The 13,931-nt window shown below is 48.3% G+C and overlaps 1 protein-coding gene across 5 annotated transcripts in view; it reads left to right on the forward strand.

Annotated features, from left to right (window-relative positions):
- Positions 1-13,931, forward strand: part of Ccnd3 (cyclin D3) — an 86,524-nt gene that overhangs the window by 69,133 nt on the left and 3,460 nt on the right. For 4 of the 5 annotated variants that reach the window (XM_026383491.2, XM_026383490.2, XM_026383489.2 and 1 more), the window contains one exon: positions 11,206-11,421. In XM_026383491.2, coding sequence (XP_026239276.2) covers positions 11,251-11,421 — 171 coding nt within the window. In that variant the 5' untranslated portion in view covers positions 11,206-11,250. Of the gene's footprint in view, positions 1-10,000; positions 10,348-11,205; positions 11,422-13,931 lie in introns of those variants that run through there. The other variant, XM_026383488.2, reaches the window with a different exon arrangement.

A 13,931-nucleotide genomic window follows, 5' to 3' on the forward strand; every position in this document is an offset into this window, starting at 1 on the left:
ATTAATTAATCTTTTGGTACTGGGGATTGAACCCAGGGGCACTTAACTGCTGAGCCACATCCCCAGCCTTTTACAAATATTTTATTTAGAGACAGGGTCTCACTGAGTTACTTAGGGCCTCGCTTTTGCTGAGGCTGGTTTTGAACTAGAGATCCTCCTGCCTCAGCCTCCCAAGCAGCTGGGATTACAGGCGTGTGCCACCGCTACAGGCCCGGCTACTGAATATTTTATTTTATTTGAGAATTTTAATGTTTATTTTTTAGTATTTGGCGGACACAGCATCTTTGTCTGTATGTGGTGCTGAGGATCGAACCCGGGCCACACGCATGCCAGGCAAGCGCGCTACCGCTTGAGCCACATCCCCAGCCCTGAATATTTTAAATACAACCTTTTCATTAAATTAAAAAGAAACTTGGTAGAGTCCCAGGTTTAATATCTGATAACACATATGCATACACATACACACCTACACACACACACATCATAATGAGCACAGAATATTTGTTCATACCTAGAACTTGGGCTCTGGCTCCCAACTGCCTGGGTCTGGGTCCAGTGCTGCCAGGCAGCACAGGCTGTGGGTCTCCGTGGCGATGTCATGGCTCTTACCATCAGAGTGTAGCAGGCTCACTCCTAAGTGCCAGCACTGCAACCCTGTCCGCTTGTTCTAACTATCAAAGTCCATGGTGCCCTTCCACGGGGAGGCTGGAAGTGCCCAAGAATTGATCCTGCTCCACCCCTATCCCCAGCAGCCCTCAACCAATGGCTTTAGGAATTGGGGGACAAATATCCCAAGTCCCTACCCCTCCGCTAGGCACTCTAAGGCAAGCACTTTCCATAGATTCCCAGAATTCCAAGGCAGGACTGAGCTCCACTTACTCACAGTGGGAATTTAGTAATGCAGTCTGTCCCTCCTGTCCCTTGCCAGCTCTGTTTCTCTTTGGAGGTTCCTGGAATCGCCTCTCAAGTAAATCACCTCTAAACCATATGGCTTCACTTGAATTTTTCAAGTGAAGTCTCCGGGCCTGCTTCTGGGGGAAGCCACTCGCTGGCTGGATGTCTGTCTTGGAGGATTGCCTCCCCTCTTTGTGCTTCTTACATGTCATCTTATCTGAGGTACCAGCAGGAGCTAAAAGCAAAAAGCAAATGTGCTAAAACTCTCAGCGCCTGGCTAGAACAGTGGCTTAGCAAGGCCACTATTCTATTAAAATTACTACCTAAAATGTCTGCTGTGTGCCCGGGGTTGTTATTACACATTGGAACATACCACTCAGGACTTTTTGGGGTGCCTCCCTCCTGCTTCTTCCTTCTTCCCACTTACTCTCTGAGTTCCTGTGGTCCCAGTTCTGCCACCATAGACTGTCTCGTGAGGTTCAGGTGACCAGGACCATCAATCCCTACTCTTCTCAGTGCAGCGTGCTCTTCCCATCTCATAGGAACTGCTCTGTCTACCTCTGGTGGAGTTGCAGATGCCCAGGTGAAAGCCTTCTATCTTAATGGCATCTCAGATTCCTCCATGATGTGGATTATCATGGTCATCCACTTTAAGACTGGGAACTCATAAAAGGGAAACTTCTCATCTCTCACCTATGTCTTGCCTGTCCCAGGATAGCCTAAATCCTGCCCAGGCCTGGGGAGAGTGCTTAAGGTGTGAGGATTATTAATAATCACAGCTACCTTTCAGCAGAGGTACTCACTACAGTCTGGTGCTATTGTAGGTGCTTTTCTCACATTAATCCTCACCAGTACCCTAGGAGGTAGGTGCTTTTCCTGGGCCCATTTTGCAGATAAGAAGACCAAGACAAGGAAGAACTGGACTACAATCATGCAAATAGCATAGCCAGACACCAGCCTAACTCCAGAGCTCACTTACCTGACCCATGCCAGCACTATCTTGTGCCCTTGAACAAGGAAAGCTTCCTGGCTTAGAGTTTGAAGAGGCATCTCTCTCTGCCAGGTGTTTTTGGTTTTGATTTTGTTTTGGTGCTTGGGATTGAGGGGGCCCTTGACCACTGAGCCACATCCCCAGCTCTGTTTTTTGTATTTGATTTAGAGACATGGTCTCACTGAGTTGCTTAGCGCCTCACTGTTGCTGAGCTGGCTTTGAACTCGAAATCCTCCTGTCTCCACCTCCCGAGCCACTGGGATTATAGGCCTGTATCATTGTGCCTGGATCTGCCAGGTATTTTGCTAAAGCAGGTTACCTTTCCTCACTGGAGACATGGAAGCTCCCCTTTACCCTCACCTGCAAAACAGAATCTAATAGAAAGATACAGCTAGAAAGCCTCTCTTATTTTTTTTTTTTTTTTAGGCAGGGTTGATGTTGCTCAGGTTGGCCTTGAACTCCTGGGTTCAAGCAATCCTCCAGCCTGAGCCTCCTGAGTAGCAGGGATCACAGGCAGGTACCACTGCACCTGGCTTTAGAAAGCCTCACTTACTCGGAATCCTGATAGCCAGAAAGAAGGAGGAAAAAACAAATGTGTATATGTAGGTTGCATTCTCATTTAATGAGTGAGTTGACACGTTCAGGCTGGTCCTGGAGGTTTCTCTTCCCAAGCAACTTAGTGCTAGAGATTACAAACTGATTCCTGCCCCCTCAGACATAGTCCAGAGAGCAGTGCATGTGGCCTGCGGAGTTATTTATTTATTTTTTTTAGTTGTGGACATTTCTCTGGAAAACAGGGAGCACATGGCAACATTCATTACCACGATATAGCAAAGGTCGAGCTAAGCAGCACCTCCTGACTTTGGATGGGACGCTGCTAGCTTCTGTGTCTGGTCCCACCCCTGCCTACTGGCTCCCTCACCACGCCTGAGTTGCCATTTAGCACATGCCTTGTACCAGGTTTTCCTTACATGGCTTTTGTTTTATTCATTCTTTCAAAAAAGATTCATCATTGAGTCTGTCTGAAGCAGGTGCCATTGTGTGTTGGTGGGGCCATAAGGAACATTCCAGACAGACAAAACAACCAGTGCAAAGGGAGCACATCTGCCTACAGCAGAGTGTGGCCAGAGCTGAGGCAGGAACGAGAGAGGAGGGGAACGGGGTGAAAGGTGCAGATCATGTCCTGTCTTTGGCACGCACTCCTAGTGCAGGAGACACCTCCAGGAGCTGCTGGGTTGAGACTAGACTGGAGGGGCAAGGCGGGTCAGGAAGACCCTCAGGAGGCTACTATTATAATCCAGGTGGGAAAAGATGTGATTTAGACTAGGGTGGTAGTAGTGAAACAGAGGAACGAAAAGGGCTGGAGATGTATTTATAGAATGAAGCAGAAATGGGTAGCGGGTTGGATGCAGGAGACCAGTAAGGTCAAGGAAGAGTTGAATTTGGACCAGAGAGGAGCAGAGAAGAAGCAAAGAGGGTGAATTTTGGAGAGGTTATTTTTAATTTTTTTTTTTAATTTTTAAGTGAAGGTAAATTTGTTCCATTCTTAAAATATCTTTATTTTTATGTGGTGTTGGGGATCAAACCCAGTGCCTCATGCATGCTAGGCAAGCAATCTACCACTGAGCCACAACCCCAGCCCTGGAGAGATTATTTTTGGTACCAGGGATTGAACCCAAGGGCACTTAACTCCTGAGCCCCATCCCGAGCCCTTTTATGTATTTTCTTAAGAGATAGGGTCTCAAGAGAGTTGCCTACAGCTTCACTAAATTGCTGGGGCTGGTTTTGAACTTGTGATCCTCCTGCCTCAGCCTCCTAAACCACTGGGATTACATGCATGCATGACCAAAACTGGTCTCTGGCTAGGTTTTGAAAGTATCCTCTCTATGATCTGCAGGTGGAAGGGTATGGGATTTGAGAGATAGAGGAGTCAAGAACTCCACTGTTTGGCTTGAGAAATTGGAAGAATGGAGTTACCATTTTCTGAGGTGAGGCGTCTTCAGGAGGAGCAGGTTTGTTGGGGGCAAAGATTGGGATGTCGGCTTTGGAGACATTGGGTTTAAAGTATTGGATTTATATGTGGAGGTGCCAAGAAGCCAGCATCCTATGTGAAACAGAAAATAGGTCAATTCACATGCCAGCTCTGATTTGGAACACTGTGTTGAGAAGACTTTCAGGGCTCATTCAGGCTCAACAGAAAGGCTTATTTTTTTTTTTTTTTTTTTTTTTTGGTACCAGGTGTGGTGTTTCACGTCTGTAATCCCAGTGACTCAGGAGCCTCAGGCAGGAGGATTGAAAGTTCAAGGCCAACCTCAGCTATTTATTGAGACCCTGTCTCAAAACCAAAAAAGGGCTGGGAATATGGGTTCAATTCCTAGTACCAACGAAACAAAAGATGTTTCTTGACCGATGTCGAAGTGTATCTGGGGAGCTGGGCAGCAAGTCATGGTGCAATCTGAGTGTAAGACATTCTCAGACTGGGAAGAAACTGAAAATCATATTTGTATGTATTTTGTGTCTTTTGTGAGGGTGGGGGTACCAGGGATTGAACCTAGGGGAGCTTAACCCCCGAGCCATATTCCCAGTCCTTTTATTTTATTATTTTGAGACGGTTTCTCACCAAATTGCTTAGGGCCTTGCTAAGATGCTGAGGCTGGCTTTGAACTAGGGATCCTCCTGCCTCAGCCTCCTGAGCTGCTGGGATTACAGGTGTGTGCCACTTATTCTTTTAACATCTTGTAGTATGCTCTGTAGTATATGTAATGTGTTAGAGTAGCAAGTGTGGACATTGTTTATAAAATAAGTATTTGATAGATGTTGAAGGTTTACTTATAGGAATGGACAAGCAAAAAAAATGTTCCAGATTACTGATGAGAAAATGTCCAACCATAACCAATGCTCAAAATAGATACCCTGGATAACTGTCAACACAGAAGTATCATCTCCTGAATCCACAAAGAAGAAACTAAATTATGTTCAGTTTAGTTTAATGCTTAATTTTTTTTCACAATAAAACATACATTTAGGCACAACTTCATCTACATAATATCTTAGCAAAAATGTTTAACTTGCCCTGTGGCCGATCACCCCTCCTGCTTGCCTGGGCAGGACGAAACATCTGGAGTCAGGAAGGTGGCTGTTGGTGAATTCTGTCCAAGAGAGAACATGTAGACAGCCTGGGCTCTGTGCGGCGGGTTGTCTTCTTTAACTCACACAGTATTTCTGTGTTTGCTTCATTCATTCAATAAATACTTACTGTTTACTGCTGGGGGGAAAAAAAGTTCAACTCGGCTAGTAAGGTAGCACATGCCTGAAATCCCAGCAACTCTGGAGACTGAGGCGGGAGGACTGAAATTTCAAGGCCACCTCAGCAGGTTAGCGAGGACTTAAGCAATTTAGTGGGATCCTATCTCAAAATTAAAAAATAAAAAGGGCTGGGAATGTAGCTCACTGGTAAAGCTCTTTTGGGTCCCTGGGTTCAATCCCCAATGTATAAAAAAAAAAGGAAAAAAAAAAGAAAAAAAGTTTAATTTGTATCTAATCTGGGGAAAAAAATAGACAAATCCCAATTGGAGCACATTGTTTCAAATACATGGCTTTTTTGGGTTTGTTTTCTACCACAGATTGAACCCAGAGGCACTTAACCTCTGAGCCATATCATTGAGTTGTAGGGTAAGGGCAGTTATTATCCAGATTGGAAAAAAGGGGAAACAGAGATTCAGTAATTTCCTCAAAGACATACGGCGTACAGCCAGGTTTTGAATTGAATGAAGCCCGACTTCAGAGCCTTGTCCACCTCCCTGTCTTAGGGTTCCCCTACCCCCAGCTTGGCTTCGCTCTACCTATCATCTCATTGGATTTGAAGGAAACTAAGCCACAGAATGTGGACTGTGGGGTGATGGGCCCACCCATCACCTTGTTCCCCTTCTCAGTTCTCAGATGGGGACATTTCAATGTTGAAGAGGAGGAAGGAGAAAGCATTTTATCCTTCCTCCTGGGGCTTCTCCTCTGCCTGGTGTTATTCCATTTCTAGTCCTCCTCTAATATTCTATTTTATTGAGTAACTTTTTTTTTTTTTTTTGGCAGTACCGGGGATTGAACTCAGGGCACTGTACTACTGAGTTATGTCCCCAGCCCTTTAAAAAATGTTAAATTTCAAGACAGGTTCTCATTTAATTGCGCAGGCAGGCTTTGAATTTACCACCCTCCTGTCTCAGGCTGGGTGAGCACCACTGCTCCCAGTTTGAGTAACTTTTTTCTAACTGAATGTACCTGGGCAGAAGTTCCTTGCCCTATTGACCCTGGTCATTGCTTTGTATTATTATTATTTTTTTCAAATTTCCATTTAGGATAAAACAAGGGGAACTCCTATTCCTTTGAGGTGGAAGGACTGGGGAAATTCCCAAGCAGATAATCTACCTCCCAGGGACTCCTTTGCCCTGCTTCTGCTCCTGAACCCCCCTCCCTCCTTAGCTTGTGTCTGGCCTGCTCCTTGGCCCCAGGATGACCTGCTAGCTCTGGGCCTGTCTGTGCAAGCCAGGGGTGAAGCAGAAGTAACTTTGATAAAGCTCTGTGCACTAGGAGCTCCATTCTCCAGGATGCAAGTTCACACCCCAGCTTGGAGGACAAGACAATGTCCCTTCCTTAACTAATAAATCTGTATACACTCATGAAACAGCATCAGAGGTGATAGAATGATGTGGTTAAGAGCACAAACTCTCGAGCTAGACTGACTCTTGATTAAGCACGGCTTTAACACAAACTGTGTGACCTTGGATTGGTTATTTAGCCACTCTTAGTGTTAGTTACCTTTCCTGTTAAAGAGGGAAAGGTAATAATTTTTGTCTCACAAAGTCGCTGTGAAGATAAAATTATTTAATACCTATCAGGTATGTGCAGTACCTGGAACTTATTAAGTATGCACAAAGGACTGTTACCATTCCTGGTGGTCACAGCAAGGTGCAAGGTCCTGCAGAGGAGACACAGGCATATACTGCCCACTCTGTCCTTAAGGAGTGATTGTATAGCACTTTAAAAAGCCTGCAGTTTGGGGGAGCTAAACAGACCTTCAGTGAGTTACTTTATCACATCACACCTGTTTTCTCTTTGGTGAGCAGTTTTCAGAGGGTGAGATGGTAGAGTGTAAACCCCTTGTTCAGGGACACATACTTGGATCCTCATTCCTGTGAGTTGTCTGTCCCTTTCCTCAGCTTATGCTCTGGAAGGGCTGGCGGGAGGACCAGGGCCAGTCACAGACTTCGAAGTGCAGGGCATGTTCAATGGGATGTGTGGGAACATGGAGGCCAGATGGGCAGGTTCCTGTGGCCAGACCCTATTAGAAAGCTCTCTGGAGAAGTTAGACCTGAGCTGTCTCTCTAGGAAGAAAAATAAAGAAGCAGAGGGGAGAAGATACTTCAGGCAGATGAGACAAGGTGGCCAGGGATGGAGGGATCTGGGAGGTGAGGAGGACACTGAGAGGACCTGTGCTGGTTTTAGAAGACTGCAGAGAAGGAAATGCTGGTGCTTTCTCCTTCCCCATATCATTTTCTAATTGGAGTTCTACCTGCTCTCTAATTTACATCCCTCTTGGTGGAGTTGAGGGCCAAGTCTCTTTAGGAGTAGATGGCAATGAGAATGAGCAAATGACATGGATAGGTAATTCACATAAGAAATGTCTACTGATATCCCAAAAATAGATTTATTATTACTAATAAATCCCTTTCCATCTCTCTAGCTCACCGAACTGTTTCCTTTTAAAAAAAAAATTGGTTTTTTTTTTTTTTTTGCATGCTAGGAATTGAACCTGGGGACTTGGATATGCTAGGCGAATGTTCTATCACTGGGCTACATACCTAGCCCTATAGGCAGAGTTATTTTAAAAATTAGGTATCTAGTGTTGGTAGAGTAGGTTGGTTCAGTCTTTCAGCAGGGAAATTTGGTAATAAGAACTGTATCAAAAGCCTTAGAATGTTTCATAACCTTACATTGAGAAATTCCACTTCTAGAAATTAATTCACTTCTAGAAATAATCATGAGTGTGCACAAAGATATTACCACAAAAAGAGTTTTACAGTATTTTTTTCTAATAGGGAAGAACTAGAATACAGATTTGGTGAATACATTATGATACATTCACTCAATGACATACTATGTGGCCAGTAAAAATGATGTCATAGGCTATTTAATGACATGGAGAAGAGGTTAATGGTATATTTATTTAGTTTTAATTTATGATGATACTATTAAAATGTGATTATCCATATATTAGAAAAATAAACATTGATATTTTATCTCAGGATGGTGAAATATCTCAGGATGGTGAAATTGCAAGTGATTATTATTTTCCTGTGGGTCTCAGCTAATTTTTCATAGTTTTCTACAATACAAAAGAATATTTTTCATGATGTGAAAACTACAGTAAAATTCATTATGCCGGACACCGTAGCACATGCCTATGATTTCAGGGGCTTGGGGGTGCAGGCAGGTGGATTGCAAATTCAAAGCCAGTCTCAGCAATTTAGTGAGGCCCCTAAGCAATTTAGCAAGACCCTGTTTCAAAATAAAAAAATAAAATGGACGGGGATGTGACTCAGTAGTTAGGCACCATATATATTATATATATATTTGTACTGGGTTCAATCCCCAGTACATATATATATATATATATATATATATATATATATATAATATACATATATATATATATAATATACATATATATTACATATATATAATATATAAAAAAAGAACAATTCATTGAGAAAAGGGTTCACATAGATAGAACTTCCCTCTTCTTTACACATTGTCATTGCTCTAGCTACTTCTTTCATTGGTGTGTTCTAAGTTTGGAGGACTCTAGGAGAGGCAGGGATCCCCAAGGCCTCATCCACTGGGAACATTTCTGGGGGGGGTCTGTCATCTGCCTCTTGGTCTGTGGAATCCAGCCTGGGGGGTGGGGAGAGACTATAAAGCAACACAGTTTGGGAGGTAAGAAGGAATGGCAACTGATAGGTCTTTAGAGTCTGAGCAAGAAACTCCTTCAGAGAGGATCTAGTTTCTCCTGCTCACATTTTCCCCAAATAGAAACTAAGGCTACATAACCAATTTAATGACAAGGTGATGTCTTGAACCCATCTTTCTGCCCTGTTTTATATGTAACATGCTGATTTAGACCAAAGCTGCTCATATTTTAAAGTGCTCAAGCTACCTAAAACGCATATTCTGACTCAGTAGGTCAGAGTTGGGCTGAGAAACTGCCTTTCTAGCCAGCTCCCAGAGGATAACAACGCTGCTGGTCTGGGAAATGTTTATGTAGCAGTGGTGAGTCTGGGTAGTGGTTACACATCTGAAATCCCAGCTACTGGGGAGGCTGAGTCAGGAGGATGGTAAATTCCAGATCAGCCTGGGCAGTTTAGTGATAACCTATCTCAAAATAAAAAGGGATGGGGGATGTAGCTCAGTAGTAGGGCGCTTGCCTAGCAAGTGTGAGGCCCTGGGTTCAATCCCTAGTACTGAGTGGTGATGATGGGGAGTAGCAGTGGTGGAGGAAAACAGATTCTGGATCAAGATCACTCACTTCTCAGTCCTCACTGTGCTGCAGACTAGCAATACAATTGTAGCTGTTACCATGACTCAGTTTCCTCATCTGTAAAATAAGTATAATGCCTAGCAACGTTTTCATGAAAATTTAATAATTTATACACACCACGTGCTTTAGAACAGCATTCACTAAAAACTATTACCACATTCTCTAGAGCCAGCCGCTGGTAAAGTAGGGTTTGACGAATGAATACAGGAATGAATGAATAATCTTCGGAGGAAAGTTCTTTCCTGGGCGGCTGGAGTCAGAGACGCAAAATGGGAGGATACATTGATGGGGGAAGAGGCCCACCCCCAGAAAGTTCTCTTCGTCCGATGGTCAGGAGGGCCCGAGTGCCCGGAAGCCGGCCGGCCTCAGCCGGGCGGACCAATGGGGCCGCGGGGAGGGAGGGCAGAGGGCCCCGCCAGCCCTTTCCGTCTGGGGCGCCGGCGGCCCCGCCCCTTGGAACGTTGCGACGTCCGAAGCATTCCACGGTTGCTACATCGTCGTGAGGGGCGGGGCGCCTGTCAGGGAAGCGGCGCGCGCGGGCGGCAGGCGGGTTGGGACTCCGCAGCACAGTGCCAGCGCCAGCTCCAGAGCCGCCCGCGCCCGGCGCTCTCCCGCCCGCCGCCTGTCTTCTGACTCGCGATCCCGCACTCCCGCTTTGCCCGTGCGCTGCCCGAGTATGGAGTTGCTGTGCTGTGAGGGCACCCGACATGCGCCCCGGGCCGGGCCAGATCCGCGGCTGCTGGGGGACCAGCGTGTCCTGCAGAGCTTGCTCCGCCTGGAGGAGCGCTACGTGCCCCGCGCCTCCTACTTCCAATGCGTGCAGAAGGAGATCAAGCCGCACATGCGGAAGATGCTGGCGTACTGGATGCTGGAGGTACGGCCGGGAGGGGTCCCTTCTCCCGCGCCGCCCCGGGCTCTGGACTGAGGCCGCCTTTATCGGGACATTATGGTCCTAACAATAATTTGCAAGATGCTCTGGTGGCCCAGACTCTCGGGGCCTGGCCTTTCCTGCGGGCACCCTAGCCAGCTGCCTTCGTGTATCCCCTTCCCCTCCCCAACTCTGATCGGCTCCTCTGACCCTGCCACTTATTTGCACACTTAGCTTCTCTTTGGGCTGGGAAAGCAGGACAAGGGCCACCCTGTCCCCTCCAGCTTCCCTCAGCCTCCCTCCCCCGCCCGGTCTTCTCAGGAGAGCGTGGCTGGAAATCCCTGGGCTCGGCCGCCCCCGCTCCAGAGCTGGTTCCTGTGTCTGTCGCGGGGTTTTGGTGGGGAAGCCAGTGGGGGTGGCGCGCGCGCTGTTCCGGCGGACAGGGAAATGAAAAGTGCGGGAGACAGCGGCAGGAGTCTCCTCCCTTCCCCTTGGGTGTGTGCAGTGGGGGTGGTAATGAGGATAAGGTCCCAGCTCTCTGGCTAGCACGGGCTACCTTTCGGTCCCCCTTTTCCTCGTTGTAAGGGTGAGGAGTCTCTGGAATCCTTCGTAAGAAAGGGAGCCTCTCCTTTAACCCCGGTCCCCGGGGAGCGCGGAGGAGGCAACACAGAGGAAGTGTATGTGGCGGGGTGTCACCTTGGGGAGGGCGCATCCTCCTCGGTTATTGGTCCTTGTCACTCACTGTAAGTGGCTTTCCGTCTCTCCCGTTTTTGCTCCTCAGTACACCTCCCTTCTGCGCCCCCCAATCCCTTCAACTGCTGTTTCCCATGCTCCAGTCCCGAATGACTGTATGCCCTCCCCCAGGTGTGTGAGGAACAGCGCTGTGAGGAGGAAGTCTTCCCCCTGGCCATGAACTACCTGGATCGCTACCTGTCTTGTGTCCCCACCCGAAAGGCGCAGTTGCAGCTCCTGGGTGCGGTCTGCATGCTGCTGGCATCCAAGTTGCGCGAAACCACGCCCCTGACCATCGAAAAACTGTGCATCTACACCGACCACGCTGTGTCTCCCCACCAGATGCGGGTGCGTGTGGTCCCCCACCCCCATACTGTCTCTTTACTTCCCAGAAAAAGGAAAGCTAAGACCTCAGAGGCTTTCTCCCTCCCGGGAAGGGGGAGCAAGGCCAGCCAAGGCTTTTTTTAAAAAAAGAACTGGAGCAGGACAAAGATGGCAGTGTGGTGTAATGGTCAGGGCTAGAGCTGCAGGTCTGCACTAAACACCTTTCTCATCACCTCCAGGGGGTGCTACTCCTTCATGGTCTTTCCCCCAGATAGCAACAAGTCTAACTCTGCGTCTACACTGACCAGTAGGTACTTTGCCTCTGGGTTTATACAGCCACCATGAGTTATTTATTGGCAGCAGAAGGGCATGCCTGCACACCCCCCCACCGAAGTAGGGGAGTGGAATGTGCTTGGTGAGGGGGCGGGGGCTGCCTTGGTTGAGTCTTTATCCCCGTGTGGACTTTGTGATAGAAAAGCCTCCCAGAGCAGATTAAAGCCAGGCCCTGATTGCTCTAAGGAAGTGCTGAGGTGTTTCATCCTACGGACTTTCTTTCCCCTCTATCCCCAAAGACATTTCCTTCCTAATCCTCCCTTCCCTGTCCTCATTCTGAAAAACTGGAGCAGCTGTTTTGGGCTGTGGAAACGGTCATCTCTCTTTCCCCCTTAGCCAAAGGCTGGAGCTGAGGGACAGGGAGCTGAGCTGCAGCTGCTTCCGATGTGATAATGAAGCCCCCTCCCCTGTCCCACCCACTCTGACCCAGGGCTTTCATAATCCTGTGGGGAGCTGCTGTCACTCCTGTGGTTTGGGAAGTGGCTCCTTGGGCCTCTTGCTAGGCACTGGGGTTGGGTTCCCTGGCAAGGCAGGGGAGGCAGGGTTCTGCCCTGCCTTGGAAGGAGGTGGGGAGCTGCTTGGAGGTGGAAGAGGGTATTTAGGGCCTGCAGATCACCTCCCAAGGGGCCTGGGGGAGAGGGTGGGTGAGCTGGCACCTCCCTCTACCTTGCTCTGTAGCTGGCCAAGCATTCTCCTGACCCTGAGAGAAGTCTCTGGGCCCCATCTCCCAGGGAGGAGGGCAGCAAGCAAGCGACTGTGATTGGCTGGCAGGGAAGCTAGGGTACTGGGGCCCCTGACTGCTGTGAGTCGAGGAACTGGATTCCTCGTCCTGCCAAGTAGCTCTCAGGGATGGGAGTAGGAGGCCAGAGTTGGGAATCCGGGAGGCCCCACAGCTCTTTGTGATGAATCTGGTAGTTTCTGGCAAATCTGAAGATGGAACTGGTTTCCAGGGCCAGGGAGCAAGATGTTTTTGGAGGGATTTAGGCTGGAAGGTAGAAGGGGCCCTCCTCTGTGAGAAGACTGGGGTGCTGTACATGCCTGTGTGTTTTTCAGAATAGGCAAAATGTGCTCTTCCCCCCAGTCTCTGCCTGAGCTGGGGGTGGAGCATAGATGACTTCCTAGAAGGTCCGCTTTGGGAGGAACCTTTGAGAACTCCATTCAGTCCAAATCCTTGTGCAGCATAGAGGGTTGAGGCCCAGGGAAGAGGGAGAGGTCCTGCTCACACTGCAGCAAGCAGACCAGGTTCCCTTAAAAGCCAGGGATGTAATGGACGCTGCCAGCCACTGCTGCCAGTCCCTCCCTAGGGAATGTTCTCTGCCAAGTAGGACAGATTCTGAAGGGTCGCCTGGATATGGGGGAGGGTGGACACATCCCCTCACCACGGGAACCCCTTCCACCCCACAGGGAGAGGCCTCTTTGGTTGCCTTTGGGTGTTACCTTGGAGGCTAGGTACTTTCTTGCCCCCCGCCCCCCAAGGAGCTAGGCTCTGGGGCAGGCCTCAGGAGCAGATCTAGCTTCTTGACCTCACTCTGGCTGTCCCAGACTGTTGCTCTGGGGCCCTGTGAGAAGCTTGGGGCTGACACTTGGGGACCAAGAGAGGGACAGCTGTGGTTGGGGCCTGGAAGAGGTTGGGTGGGGCTGCCATTTCTGCCTCAATGAGGAGTCAAACCCACGAGTTCCTTCCTGAGATAAAACAATGAAGAAATCCTTAAGCATGCAAGTCGGAAATGGGGCCAGGTCTGGGAACCTTAGATGAGTGAATTGGGGAGGGGTTCCCAGCTTCCCTCTAAGACTTAGTATTAATATGTAGGCTTGGACAGATGGGGGACAGGGCTTGATCCATCCTGACTTGGCTTCCACCTTTTCCCCTAAGATTCAAATGACATTGGGCACTATAGGTTCTAGTTAAAGGGAGTGGGATGGGTCAGATACCCCAGGACCCACCCCTGATGTCCCACCAAGGGGATGTGGGTTGGGTTGGGTAACCTCCCCTTTGAGGAACCTCAGAGGAGGCTCAGTGGTTGTCATAGGAGTGGCCTCATGCTTACTCCTGTTTCTTCAAGAGGTGTAAGCTTTGCTGGGATGCAGAGTTGGGGAGGGGATGGCTGGTATAGACCTCTCCTTTCTCAAATCCTTATGGTTTGGAGAATCTGTTTTATCCCAGAGGAGCCTCAAGTTCATGGTGATGTTGGTGGTATCAG

The sequence above is a fragment of the Urocitellus parryii genome, chromosome 8, assembly GCF_045843805.1.
Source record: "Urocitellus parryii isolate mUroPar1 chromosome 8, mUroPar1.hap1, whole genome shotgun sequence".
Lineage (NCBI taxonomy): Eukaryota > Metazoa > Chordata > Mammalia > Rodentia > Sciuridae > Urocitellus > Urocitellus parryii.